General features: G+C 45.5%; 1 protein-coding gene across 7 annotated transcripts in view; it reads right to left on the bottom strand.

Moving 5' to 3' along the window:
- CLSTN1 (calsyntenin 1) overlaps positions 1-14501 on the bottom strand; it is an 81145-nt gene that overhangs the window by 21788 nt on the left and 44856 nt on the right. For all 7 annotated transcript variants that reach the window (XM_075906088.1, XM_075906082.1, XM_075906083.1 and 4 more), the window contains 4 exons: positions 11907-12056; positions 11618-11803; positions 2225-2473; positions 646-767 (listed from right to left, as the gene is read on the bottom strand). In XM_075906088.1, the coding sequence (XP_075762203.1) occupies positions 646-767; positions 2225-2473; positions 11618-11803; positions 11907-12056 (707 nt within the window). The remainder of the gene's footprint in view (positions 1-645; positions 768-2224; positions 2474-11617; positions 11804-11906; positions 12057-14501) is intronic.

Raw genomic sequence — 14501 nt, 5'->3', positions numbered from 1 at the left:
TATTGGTCCAATAAAAAAATTCTCCCAATGACAGTCTTCCTGATAAAAAGAGTTACAAACATTACACAAATTGTTTGTGCCAGTAAGGCAGTTTACCTATCTAACGCCAGCAACGCACATGGTGTCAGGAATTCTTTTCTTCCAACGTGCAAAAGGATCTAAGCAAAGTTTGTGTGCTATCTTATTACATTCTTTGACCTACAAAATAGTCTTATGTTTGCAAGTTCTTATTTGTTATGAACACAGAGGAATACTTGCACGTAAACCGTAATTATTTTTTATTGTGTTTAATGGAGACAAGTTCCACCATATCTGGTTCCCATCTTTTAAACACTGAATTTACTCACTTAAAACCAGTTTCTACCACCTTTACGCATACTGAATTGAACTGTTTTCCATGACTAATCCCACCAACTTCTGTAGGGATACTAAAGAAGATGTGACTGACAGGAATAAGGATAGCAGAATATAGACCTGAAACTTTAAAACTGTAAAATACAGCTCAGCTTATTTTTTGTACTGTGGAATGAGGAGTTTGGATTTCCACAAAGACTTAATTTATTAACATTTAAAATATCATGGTGTTTTAGGCTCCTATGGATACTTGAATTGTAAATTTCTTAACAAGTACTCTTTCATACTCACCTGGTTGAGTTTCCAGTGGAATTCAGCAGGTTTGTATGTTTTTCCCTCTGAAGGATCTTGGCGGAAGAGGAAAACAAGTCGGCAATTGTGTACATACAGAGAGTAGTGGTGCCGGTTCATATCTGTACAAAAGGTTAAATTAATGTTACTCTTTCCCATCACCTTCTGCCTTAAAATTCTAGGGCTGGAAATGATAGTCAGGAATTCACGTAACCCTAAATCAGGGGTTCTCAAACTGTGATACCGCAACCCACCTCTGAGTTGCTCGTGACCCTCCTTTCTATTGCTGCAACCACCATCTCAGTTGCTCGCAACCCCCCTCTAAGTTGCTCGCAGCCCCCCGGAGGGTCAGGATCCACAGTTTGAGAAACGCTACCCTAAATAACGATGGATATGAGCAAGTGTTATTAATACTGCCCTATAGGATAGTAAGCTTCACAAATGAGAGCAGAACACAAATTTAAAATAAATAAATCATGCTATAGTTTCAAGGGAAAAGAAATGCATATGGAAGCAGTTTTAGGTCATCCATTCCTAAACAAACCAACAGTAATGCAGAGAACACCATACCTAATAAGAAATGTCGTTCCCCATCCCAACCAAGGACTAGGTCTAAAATATCATAGGAGGAAACTTATCAATAGAATCCTAGTACCAGAATAGGAAACTTATCAATAGAATCCTAGTACTTATCAATAGAATCCTAGTACCAGAATAGTATCCTATCTGGTACTCTCAACAAACACACTCATAAAAGTTTCAGTGAATGGCCTTTGCTACTGGGTAGACACTTTACATCTGATCAAAGAAATTTTTTCAAGCTACTACTCATACAGTTCTCTTTTGATCAAATTCAATTCGGTTAATAATAGGGAGCTTATTTTGTTTTGCTTGACTTTCTCAGAGAGACCAGATAGTTATCCACAATGCCTTCTTTCAAAAAACACTGAACAAATCCTCTGCCCTAGCTAACTAAGGCAAGAATCTTGCACCTCTATCAGAAAGCAATTATGAAAGAAGAGTTATCAGATTTTCTTGTATCAATACCATCATCAAAATAAAGGTGTTTGAACCATTCAAGCAAACTAGTCAAAGGATAAGAGTAGAAAAGGAAGAGAACTATTTTCCCCTAGAAGCAAATATTCTGCACAAAATCCTTTAAAAAAGTGAGGATTCATGTTGCTAAACTTACTGCAAATAGCCTCATGATTACAAAAGGTATCAAGAATTAAAGATCTCTCAAACAACACAATCTAAACATAATGCACTGCCAAAGCAATTGGCGTATCACAATGGCTAAAATCTCTACAGCATAAAGGAACAGGATATCAAGTTCCCTTTATGTACACTGAAACTAAATATTCTACGTAGGGAAATTGATCAGCAGAACTATAGCAATACATTTATACTGCTCTAGCTATAACTCTCTACCTGAAGAATAAAAGTTACTTTTTCTGTATAGTTTGTTGGTGGCAAAGTGAATCTAATCTAGATAAGAGTGTTACAACCTGGAGTGAGGTGCACCAAATACATCACCAAAACCAAAGAGAGGCTGTTTACAATCAAAGTATGTACAAACCTGTCTTGTCTGAATTGCAGAGTATTGTCTCCTTTTCCTTGGTACCAGGCCCATGCCTCATCCACACCGAAATCAAAAATGGCTCTTTTAGATCGACTGTGACAATGCCATCCGGAATCTTCACAGCTTGAGTGCCATTAAATTCAAAGACTTGGTCACTGTCATGGCCATTATCAGTAGGAAGTCCTATTGTCCAATTAGCAGTGCTACTTGGAGGGGGAAGCAGCTCAGTTGTGCCAGAGGAAACACCTACAATAAAAGTAATACTAATAACTGCACAGAAGGAAATTAAGAATTGGTGTCAAACTAAATTGGGTTTTTTTGTTTGTTTTTTTAAGTACTAACCTTTCAGCATTAGCTATAAGGATCCCATAGCAATTTTAATTGCAATTCCAATCGAGTTAAACATTGTCAGGCCTAAGAGCTTTGAATTACTTGTTCCAGCCATTTAGCATCTTGGTACATATCCAGTTTAGTAAACAATGTTTGCTCTCTAGATTCTGCCTACCCTTGCCCCTTTGTCACAGATGCGTATTATCACACTTTAATTCCAGAGACAAGAGGATTACATCACTTTTCTCCTGTTTTAACACTGTACCACACTTGAGATCTTTACTTCTGGTTAAAGGGGGCTGGAAGAAACTCCCTTCATAACCTAAATTAGCCACAGGAATTGCTGTATAATCATTCAAAACATCAACTCCCTAAAAGAAGATCAGCATTCTGTCTACTCACCACATGAAATCCAGGATACCTGATAGAGATGTAGCCGTGTTAGTCTGGTCTTGCTGAAACAAAAGACAGGACTACGCAGCACTTTAAAGACTAACAAGATGGTTTATTAGGTGAAGAGCTTTCGAGGGCCAGACCCACTTCCTCAGATCAAATTGTGGAAGAAAATTGGCATGATGATATATACCAAAGGGATACAATCAAAAAAAAGTGAACACATATAAAATAGACAAATCAGATTTTAGAACAGAGGGGAAATGAGGGGGGGGTTAATGTCTATGAGATAATGATAATTATCACCTCTAATATCATTATCTCATAGGGTTTGTCTACACTACAGCGCTAATTCGAACTAACTTAGTTCGAATTAGTTAATTTGAACTAAGCTAATTCGAACGGATCCAGATTAAAAAACTAGTTCGAATTAGCGTTTTGCTAATTCGAACTAGCATGTCCACATTAAGTGGACCCTGAACCGGGGTTAAGGATGGCCGGAAGCAGTGCCGGCAGGGCATCAGATGAGGACTTAGAGCGTGGAGCTGCTGCCTCAGGCTAGCCAAGGGCTGTGCTTAAAGGGACCCGACCCCCACCCCGGACAGACAGTTCTCAGGGGTGCCCCGCTTGCAAAGCAGTCCTGGCTTGGAGTGCCCTGAGTGCCCACACTGGGCACATCACAGCACTCGGCCATCAGACCGGCTGCACTTGCCGCAGGCTGCCATCTGGGGAGAGGGGGGAATTGGGGAGCTGCAGGACAGCTTCCACCCCTAGAAGCCCGCAGAGCCAGCCCAGTCCTCCCCATTGGGGGCTCGTACCCCATTCCTCCCTCACCTCCTTCCACTTACCCTTCCCTAGCCCCCCCTTCCTGATGTACAAAATAAAGAAAACATGTGGTCAAAAATAGAATCTCTCTTTATTGAACAAAACTCGGGGAGACTGGGAAAAGGAGGTGGGAGAGGGGAAGAGAGAGGGTGGGAGAGGGGAGGGCAACTAAAATGATCAGAGGTTTGGAAGAGGTCCCATATGAAGAGAAGCTAAAGAGACTGGGACTTTTCAGTTTAGAAAAGAGGAGACTGAGGGGGGATAGGATAGAGGTCTATAAAAGCATGAGTGGGGTGGAGAGGGTGCATCAAGAAAAGTTCTTCATTAGTTCCCATAAAGAAGGACTAGAGGACACCAAAGGAAAGGAATGGGTAGCAGGCTTCAAACTAGTAACAGAAAGTTCTTCTTCACAAAGCAAAGAGTCAACCTGTGGAACTCCTTGCTGCAGGAGGCTGTGAAGGCTAGAACTAGAACAGAGTTTAAAGAGAAGTGAGATAAAGTGATGGAGGTTGGGTCCATAGAGTGGTATTAGCCAGGGGGTAGGAGTGGTGTCCCTGCCCAAAGTTTGTGGAAGGCTGGAGAGGGATAGCACAAGACAAATGGCTTGGTCACTGTCTTCGGTCCATCCCCTCCAGGGTCCCTAGGGTTGACCGCTGTCGGCAGACAGGCTACTGGGCTAGATGGACCTTTGATCTGACCCAGTACGGCCATTGTAAGCTCAGGGTCGGGGGTCTCAGTGGACCACCTTGACTTTTATGCACACCTGTTCCTGGGTGGCCAGGCTGGAAGCTCTCCTGCCCATGCCGGCCACTTTCCTGTGCCTAGTGCAGAGGTCATGGACGAGGTCCACAATGTCCACACTAGACCAGGCGGGTGCCCGCCTCTTGCGGTCCTGGGCGCCGCCAGCCTGGTCCCGGGAAGAGGGGGAGGGCTGGGGGGCATCGGGTGGCTGGCTCAAGCAGTGCCAGGTGCAGGGTCTGCTAGCTGGGTGCTGGCAGGCTTGCATCTGGCATGGGCACCATAGCTAGCCAGTGCCCTTTTAAGGGCTCCGGGGCCGGGAGGGGGGGCAATAGAGTTTCCCTGGTGTTGGCCAGAGTGGCCACCAGAGAAAGCTGGGGAGGGCTAGCCTCCCACTAGTTCGAATTAAGGGGCTACACACCCCTTAATTCGAACTAGTAAGTTCGAACTAGGCTTAGTCCTCATACAGTGAGGTTTAGCTAGTTCGAATTAAGTTTGAACTAGCGGAGCGCTAGTGTAGCGCCTATCAAAGTTAATTCGAACTAACGTCCGTTAGTTCGAATTAACTTTGTAGTGTAGACATACCCATAGACATTAATCTCCCCCCCTCATTCCCCTTCTGTTCTAAAATCTGATTTGTCTATTTTATGTGTTCACTTTTTTTGATTGTATCCCTTTGATATATATCGTCATGCCAATTTTCTTCCACAATTTGATCTGAGGAAGTGGTCCTGGCCCATGAAAGCTCATCACCTAATAAACCATATTGTTAGTCTTTAAAGTGCTGCATAGTCCTGTCTTTTGTTTCAGGATACCTGATGGCACAGTGAAGCACGCCAGACTTCTACATTGATTAACAGTGCCACCAGCTCAGGAACTGTCAGAACATTAAGGAAAGGTCAAAAATATTAATGTTATTGGTTAAAGTTTCAACAGATAACAAGACTGCTCTATATATGTAGCCAGCTAAAACAATGGGTCAAATTCAGCCCTGGAGTAAGCAGAATTGCTCATGTAAAACTTACACCATTATAAAAAATAGTCTAAAGAGGAGAAATGATAAAGGCTAGAGAAAAGCTTAGACCTTGTCTACACTACACAGTTTTGTCAGAAAAAGGCAGTTTTTGCCAACAAAACAATGGAGATGTACACACAATAATGCTACTCTCCTATTTTGCTGATAAAATAAAACCATCTTTCCAAAGGCATAGAGCTTTTTGCAGTGAAATTAAAGGGACAAAGCATTGGTGTGTAGACACTGCCATTTGTTATGTTGCCACTACTTGCTTCCCCCGCAATCCCACAATGTCCACCATGGCCACTCTGCTCACTCTTTCGAACTCGGCTGCATTGCTGAGCAGGAGGCAGCAAACAGCAAATCATTAACCTGAAATCTGCTTTCCCAGGGCAACAGGAACACAGCAGTAGATGGCGTGTTGGGGGAGGGATGCAAACAACTGCTGTGCTTTCCAAAGTGAGGGAGGGAGGTGGTGGCAGCTATAAGGGGGGGAGGAAGTATCTCCCCTCCTCCTGCCTATGGACTGGTTGCCTCTAGTCCTCTGAACTTAACGGGACAGCAAGCTGACACACACATTCTCCCCCAATAGACATGCAGTCTTTCACACACGCATTCTCCTAACATGCTAGTTTCTGTGTCTCAGCCTGCACTCATCCACACACCACTCTCTCTTCTCTCCCACACTTCAGCTGAAAAGTAGCTGGCAATCTAGTTGACACTGAGAAACTTGCATCATGTGTTGCTGTGTCTACCCCATGAGGGATTACAAATCCTTCCCAAAGCACCATCCAGCCATTGCACAGTAGGATAGCTACCCACACTGTGCTGCTCTCTGTGTCAATGCAAGAGCTGCTAGAGTGGATGCATTCTGCCAACACAAGGAGCATAGTGTGGACAAGGAGCATAATGTTTAGTTAAAAGCAGTTTAATTAAAGTGGCATATCTTTTGTTGATAAAACAGCCTCAGTCAACATTTTAGGAAGACAAGTGCAATCTCCTTTGCACATCCCACATTTTTAAAGCCTCTCAGATATCAGTATAACTGAATTTGACTGTAACTGAGTTAGTGTTGCTTATCAATCATACCTTTTTTTTTGGTTTAGAATCCACCTGTCACTTCAAAATTAAAAAAGACTGTTTGGCAACAGGCCAATTTATAAACATATGACCAGACTTCCAGAGGTGCTGGGTCACCCATAGCTTTTGGGCAATTTCAACTGGAACTCAAGGTGCTAAGCATCATTGACTGGCTGGCCCATCATTTCTATCCTTTCATTTTGCATTGGAGGGGCTTATGAATTTTAATCCTACTAATCATAGCATACGTTAATGCAAAAGGGTTCTCTAGCCCCAATGTAACACAGCATCTATCTAGCTGCTTTAAGTGAAGTCCTCCATTCCAAGCCGTATTTTGTTCCCACTTTATAATCCATCTCTTCTACATGGCCTCTGAAAAGACACCGACCACAATAGTTCTGCATCTTGGAAAACGGGGTGTTGTTATCAATAGAGGTGGACCAGTGCTTTTTTTGTAAGAAAAAAGGTGCCAGTACTCTGGGACAAACTTGTTGAGTAAAAAAAATAAAAAAAAAATAAAAAAATAAAAATAAAAAATGCACTGGGGGCCGTGATGCGGTCACAGCCCTTTTAAGAGCCAAAGCACCACGCTGGGAGCCGGGGGAAAAAAAATGCCGCACGTCCTGAGCAGGCTTCCGTCAGGAGACAAGCCACCCCAGGAAAACAGGTGCCGGTACGCATGGGGGAAATCCCATTCCTTTTCTGTGGGCTGGGAAAATAGGTGACGGTACACCATTCCAGGCCATACCGTCACCCAGAAGGGAATTAATGATTCTTCTGCCCTTGATATAATAGTTATTTGAAAATATCAAGTTCAGCCAAAGCTCACCAAGTATACCAATGTGTGCTAGACAAGATTCTGGGGAACCTTTTGTAATGGCATGCTATTAAGGCTATCCCTATACTGGAAAGTTTTGGTGACAAAAGTGTTGTTGACATGCAAAAGTGGTCAAAACTGAAAACTTGTCAAACCTGTTTTTGTACCACCCATTGTTGACATTTCATGGCCACATTGTTAGCTCCCCTGCTGGCAGAAAGATCAAACCAATGTGGAATGGCATCTCACAGTGCCTGTCCTCTCCTTCAGTCACTAAGCAATCTGAGAATGGGTAATGTAGCAGTAAGCATTTTGGAACGTGAAAAACATCCTGTCAGTCACTTCTTTACGTCCCAGCTCTCCAATGACCTCCAGCTTACTTTTGTGCCACTTGAATAACAGTCCTTGCTATGAACTTCAGCATCTGCTGTGAGAAATCATGGATCCCAGACTTCTCTCCCATGTTGTGTTCCACATACTTAGGACATCACACATTGAAACAAAGTTAATTATGCAATTAATAGCAAAGGACGAAGACTTGGATGCAGATGACAATGCGAGTGAGGGGGACAGCACCGAATTGGCATTGCATTCGGCTGTCACAGATCAGCTGTGCACAGCAGAACATCACTTTTGGGCAAGGGAAGCCAGCATTGATTGGTGGGATTACACTGTCATGAAAGTGTGAGATGAAGACCAGTGACTATAGAACTTTTGGATGTGTAAAGCAAACTTCTAGGAGCTGTATGCTGAGTTGGCCCCTGAACTGTGGTGCAAGACACCTGAATATGAGCTGCTTTCTCTTTAGAGAAGCATGTTGCCATTGCTTTTTGGAAGCTGATGACTCCTGATTGCTACCGTTCAGTTGCAAATCTGTTTGGAATGAGGAAGTCAACCATCAATGCAGCACTTAGGCAAGTGTACAGGGCAATAAAACACATTTCACTGCGTAGGAGTGTGACGCTGCGTAGGACTGTGACTCTGGGTCTTCTTTGCTGACGTGGGTATCCATGATTTGGCAGGGCAATCGATGACACTCATTCCCATTCTAGCTCCACCCCACCTTACATCAGAATACATCAATTGGAAGGGGTGCTTCTCCATGGTGCTTCAGGCACTTGTGGATCACTGTGCGAGTTACATAGGTATAAATGCAGGGTAGTTTGGATCTCCAAGAACAGTGGCCTGTGCAGAAAGTTGCAGGCTGGAGCTTTCTTTCCAAACCAGAAAATTATAGTGGAAGCGTGGAAATGCCCACAGTGATCCTAGATGACTTAGCTTACCCCTTACAGCACTGTCTCATGAAGCCTTACATGGGGCACATGAACAGCAGTAAGGAGTAATTCAAAAACAGGCTACACCAATATCACATACTTGTAAACCTCATCCCAGGAGGCATACCTGGGTGGTCGACAAATACCTTTGATGTCGACACCCGCGCGTCCAGACTATCGCGCTGAGCCGACAAACAGCTGATCAGCTGTTTGTCGGCTCAGCGCGGCAGCCATGTAAATTTAAATGAAGCGGCGATTATTTAAATCGCCGCTTCATTTTCCTATGTCCGGTAGCCTAATCTACATGCCTCTGGCGACAGAGGCATGTAGTCTAGACGTACCCTTACCCTTAGTTTACAGAGTCTGTCTGCTGGTGAACATGCCTGACTTTTCTAAAGGTCTCGTCTAGAAAAGTAACCATTCAACAATGGAGTGACTACTTTTCACAATAAAGATTGTAACATTTCACTAACATAGGTCCCCAAGAAAGTACAGTCCGCGCTTTTGTAGCAGGTGTTTATGGAAATAATTTGTAATAATCGTACACTTGTCCATAGGATGCCATGACTTTGGCTGACCTGTCCTCGCTGAAGGTTAACCTATCCTCCTCACCCACTTCCGTCTCTTCAACAGTAACTTCCATCTCCAGGACAACTCTGTACTATGGGAAGTATCCACAGTCTCCTTGGGTGTAGATGTGGAGGTCCCCACCCAGTACTGTCTCCAATTGATTATAAAAACAGTATGCTGTGGGTGCCGCACCAGACCAGCTATTTGCCTCCTTCACCTTCTGTTACACCTGCCAGAGTTCCTTTACCTTATCTCTACATCTTAGGGTGTCTCATACATACTCCTTCTCACACAGAGCTCAAGAAACGTGACTGTGTCCCAGTTCTCACAGGACACTTGCAGCTGTGATTGCACCAATTCTTCAACCCACACAATGATAAGATACAGAATCTCTGCAGTGCTCCAAGCAGGAGAGCATTCTGAGCAACACCCATCTCTGTTTCTCTGATAAGATGCCACAAGGACCACTACGCAATGAGCCAGACACCTGGAAATGGATTTTAAAGTTCCCGGGGTTTGCAGGTGGGAGGAGCACATCTATTACCTGTTTATGTGGCTTTCGGCAGCAGAGTTCAAAGCACTGGCCAGAGTGGCTAATTGGGCATTGTGGGAAACATACTGGAGGTCAATAAACTCAACAAAAAACCTACTGTAGAGTACACATTACATCAGTGGTCTCCAACCTTTTTACACCCAAGATCACTTTTTAAATGACAGAACAAGCCAAGATCTACCGCCCCATCCTTCCCCCAAGACTCCACCCCTTCCTTGAAGCCCTGCCCCGCCTCTCTATTCTCCTCCTGTCCATCACTTGCTATCCGCAACCCTTATACTGCTGCTTTTTTTCCCCCCAACATTTGGCTGTCTAGACTAGACCAAATGTCAGAAAAACCCCTTCTTTTGGAAGCCCCCTTATTCCTCATGGAAAGAGGAATATAGGGGTTACCAAAAGAGCATGTTTACTCTTCCACTAAAAAAAGCGGAAGAACAAACGCATCCCTGGATGCAGAAGAGTTTTTCTGGGATATCTCTGGAATCCTGAAAAACTACAACTAGTCTAGCAGTACCCTCACTGGGTTGAGACAGGATGTGCGGGCTCTGGGGTGGCAATGAGGAATTTGGGTGTGGGAAGGGGTGAGGTGTGCAAGCTCTGGGAGGAAATCTGGATGCAGGATGAGGTGGAGAAGGGGACACTGGCTCGGGGAGGGCACTCCAGGCCGGGCAGTGTTGGGGTCAGATGGAGGGGTGGGGTACTAAGCAAACCACAGGCTTGTGGATGTGAGGGTGCAGAAATTTGGGTTGGGGTATGTGAGGGGCTCAGGGCAGGGGGTTCCAGTGTATGATGCTGTGGCCAGATGGGGGCTTGGCCCTAACTGGGGGTTTGTTGGCCAGGCTTCATTTTTAAATTAAATACTATGCCAAACACAAAAAGTTTCTGCATTGTCTATATTTATGAGAAGGGCAGGGAACCAGTTTTGAGTCAGGGGTTACTGACCCACAGAAAAGTCAGAGGAGGGAAGCCCTGTCACACGCCTCCTCAGGGGCCAGCGTGTGAAGAGCAGGGAAGCCCCCATAGCGTGCCCCCTCTGGGCCTGACTCCCCCCTCCCACAGAGCAGGGAAGCCCACGCACGTGCCCCCTCTGGGGTCGACCTCCCCCTCCCCCTGCCCGGCAGAGGAAGAAGTCCTGTTGCGCGCCTCCTCCGGGGCCAGCGTGAGCATCCTGCAGAGCAGGGAAGCCCCTGTCACGCGCTCCCTCCAGGCCCGACTCCCCCCTTCCACAGAGAAGGGAAGCCCCAGAATGCACGTGCCTCTGGGGACTTCCCCGGTAAGTTTCCGGCACACCACAGGCCTGGGGCAAGGAAGCAGCCAGCGCATTTCCGGAACCCCCGGATGCGACGCACAGCTGCAGGACTTCCGTCCACCCAGCGGGAAGCTGCCACTACCTCCACTGTCGCTGGAGGTAGGTAGTGGAGCTTCTTGGGGGTGGAAGGAAATGGGGGGCCCAGAACACCTCATGATCGACTGGTCGAGGCCTCGCAGTCGACAGGTTGGTGACCACGGCATTACACGATTGTTGACAATAAAGGGAAGAGGAGAGAGAAAAGTCCCATGCAGAGGTGGATAGTTTTGGTCACCAAAACTGGGTGTTTGGCGCGACTTTTGTTTTGTCACAATGTGAACGCTCTCTGGGTTTTGTCGCCAAAAAAGTTTTTAGTCAAGAAAACTTGTCAGTGTAGACAAGACCTAAGTCTCCCCATTGTTTTAATATTCCTTATTCTGACTTGTAAGAAGATTATATTCAAAAGAAGACTTTTACTCGGTTTCAAACCAATCAATGCATTCTTACCACAGAGTCTGTGAAGGGACTTCTCAGAGTAAGTATCTCTGTCACAACCTTTTCCAATATGATTAGTCTCTAATTCAACAGTTGCTTGTATTGAAGTTATGGGTTCATCACAGGTCTCCAAATGTATATTAGGGAATAGAGCCAGAGAACCAGTCCCAGGCTCATATTCTATTCTTTTGCTCCAGCCTGTATATTCACACAAAGAAATATGATTAGAGATCTCTGGTGTTTACAAGGGTTAACTGCAGTAAAGAAACAGCAGCTGAGAGAAGCATGGGACTGAACTAACCTTGCCAGCCTGGCTTGCATGTTGGCTTAATGCTAATCTTCACCAATACATCCTCAGCAGCTCTCTTCTTCCCACAGTCATAAGCAGTCACTGTAAGCTTATACTGGTGCTCCTTGCCATAGTTTAGCTTCTCTGTGTTTTTGATATAACCTGGCAAGAGAGCCAATTAACAGTGAACATATGTTCATCTTTGAGACACATAGCTTCATTAAGTATACTCCCCCCCCTCCAGGTACTAAGACTTGGACAGTCACATGTAATTAAGCTTTAATTAACCCTTCCCTCAATTTATATGGGTGTAATACCCTAAACTGCAAACTCAATTCCTTAAGATTAAACCCAGAAGATTAACACAAATAAATACAGCAGCAGATGCCATCTTAGCATGGTCTTTTTACTGCTTGTTATGTTAGTGTAAATCTTCTAATAAAACCAAAGCTTTAACAGTCTGCAGACGGGGAGCTAGAACTGTAACTCTGTATGCCTACACCAGGGGTTCCTAAACTTTTTGACACGGGGACCAGTAAATCCATTCACGAGCTTTTGGATGACCGGTAACATTCATTTGCATATTTGCATATTCATTAAGCAAATAATGAATATTCAAATAAGTTATTTCTGGTCCTCCCAAAGCCCCCAGTGCCAGCGTTAGCAAAGCTTTCGATACAGTCACCCACAATATTCTTGCCAGCAAGTTAAGGGCATATGGATTGGATAAATGGACTGTAAGATGGACAGAAAGCTGGCTAGACCAGGGTTTCCCAAACTTTTTACTTTAGTTGGAACACTTTTTTTTTCAGTACTGTTTTTCGCAGCACAAAAATATAAACACATATAAAAAAAGAATGAAAAATGAATAAATTTTCAGTGTTTCACCCGGCTGCATCCTCTGCCCAGCCTGGGCCAGGGCTTGGGGGACCTGGCACCACATGGGCACTCCAGGAGGCGGGAGCAGGAGCAGATTGGGTGTAGGGTATCTGGCTAGGAGGGAGGGTGCAAGGAAGGGTAGGGTTGCCAGCTGTCCGACTTTGTACCAGTAGTCTGGTATTTGAGGGTTTTGTCCAGAAAACAAATTGAGAAATTACCAAACATAAAATGTCCGGTATTTTCTAATTAGGTAAGTTTTATTATAATTAGGTGTATCAGTCCTTAGCTGCGAACTGCCTGGCTAGTAGATGTGCTCATGCTGCATGAGTGTGTCTACCTGCCAGGCAGTTCGCAACTACTCGAGGGAGGATATGAGTGGGGGAGGTGAGAGGCAAAATGGAATCTCCGGGGCTGGACTCACTCATGTGCCCGGGTCAGTCCCGCTCCCGGCCCTCCTCCCCCCCACTTCTCCTCCCAATCTCCCCTATCCAGGCCTGGTTCCACCGCCAGCCCTCCCCGATCTCCGCGGGACAGCCCCGCTGCCCCCAACCCTGCTTCTACAGCCCGCCCGACCGCCCACCCAGATCTCCGCAGGACAGCCCCGCTGCCCCCAACCCTGCTTCTACCGCCCGCACGCTTGCCCACCCAGATCTCCGCGGGACAGCCTCGTTACCCCCAACCCTGCTTCCGCCGCCTGCCCAGATCTCTGCGGGACAGCCCCGCTGCCCCCAACCCTGCTTCTGCCAGCCGCTCGCCTCCCCCCATCTCTGCGGTACAGCAATGCTGCCCCCAACTCTGCTTCCTGACAGCCAGTTTCCCCACCACACACACCTCCTCCCAGCCCGCCCCGCTCTGCTCCCCTCCCCTTCCAGCAGCCACGCTGAGGCCCAGTATTTTTTTCCCATGGCCCAGTATCGGGCCGCGGCCCATATTTTAGAAAATGCTGCCCTACACGGTTCAGGGCGCAAGTTAAATTAGTATGCTTCATTGAACCCAGCATCCTCCACTCCATGGTATAACCTCTCAAGCCCTCTATCAGCATCTTAAATAAGGTTTTACATAGGGATGTAAAGGACTAGTTGACTATCCAATAAGCAATTGCTTACCGGACAGTCGACAAGGTAAGTCGAATAGTCATTCCCCCTCCCCCTTGCTGCCTCTAACAGATAGAGGCAACAAGGAGGGGGAGAAAAAAGGGGTACTTAAAAGCAGCAGTGCCGCCCGAAGCCTGGGGTCAGCTGCTCTGTGAAGTACTGCTGCTTTGAATATTGCAGGTAGCCCGGTGTCAGGTTCCTCCCTGCATTTCAAAGTGACAGCGCTGTGTGGAGCTCACGATCAGCTGGGGACTCCCCATCTAACCGGGGCTCCATGCGGCGCTGCCACTTTTTAATGCCAGTTGGAGCCCAGGAAATTCCATCAACTACTCAACTAGCAAATTAATCGCTACTTAACATCCCTAGTTTTACAAGCCTTATAAAGTTTATTTGTAAAAGCAATCCCTAAATACAGAAGATCAGTTACAGAGAAACATCTTAACAGCTGGCTTAGAACATGGTTTATCTACATTGCTATTTTTAAAAGACAAAAACAGCAGCACACTATAGGCTCTTCACTTTATGGTTAATATGCCATAAGACCTAAACATGGCACCACTAACTTCAATAAAGTCCACAATTAAACATTGTAATTCTAAAAGCTCAGAAGTTTGAAAAAGTCCTTCCTGACCAA

The sequence above is a fragment of the Pelodiscus sinensis genome, chromosome 23 (assembly GCF_049634645.1).
Source record: "Pelodiscus sinensis isolate JC-2024 chromosome 23, ASM4963464v1, whole genome shotgun sequence".
Lineage (NCBI taxonomy): Eukaryota > Metazoa > Chordata > Testudines > Trionychidae > Pelodiscus > Pelodiscus sinensis.
This window is presented reverse-complemented; position numbering and strand designations above follow the sequence as displayed.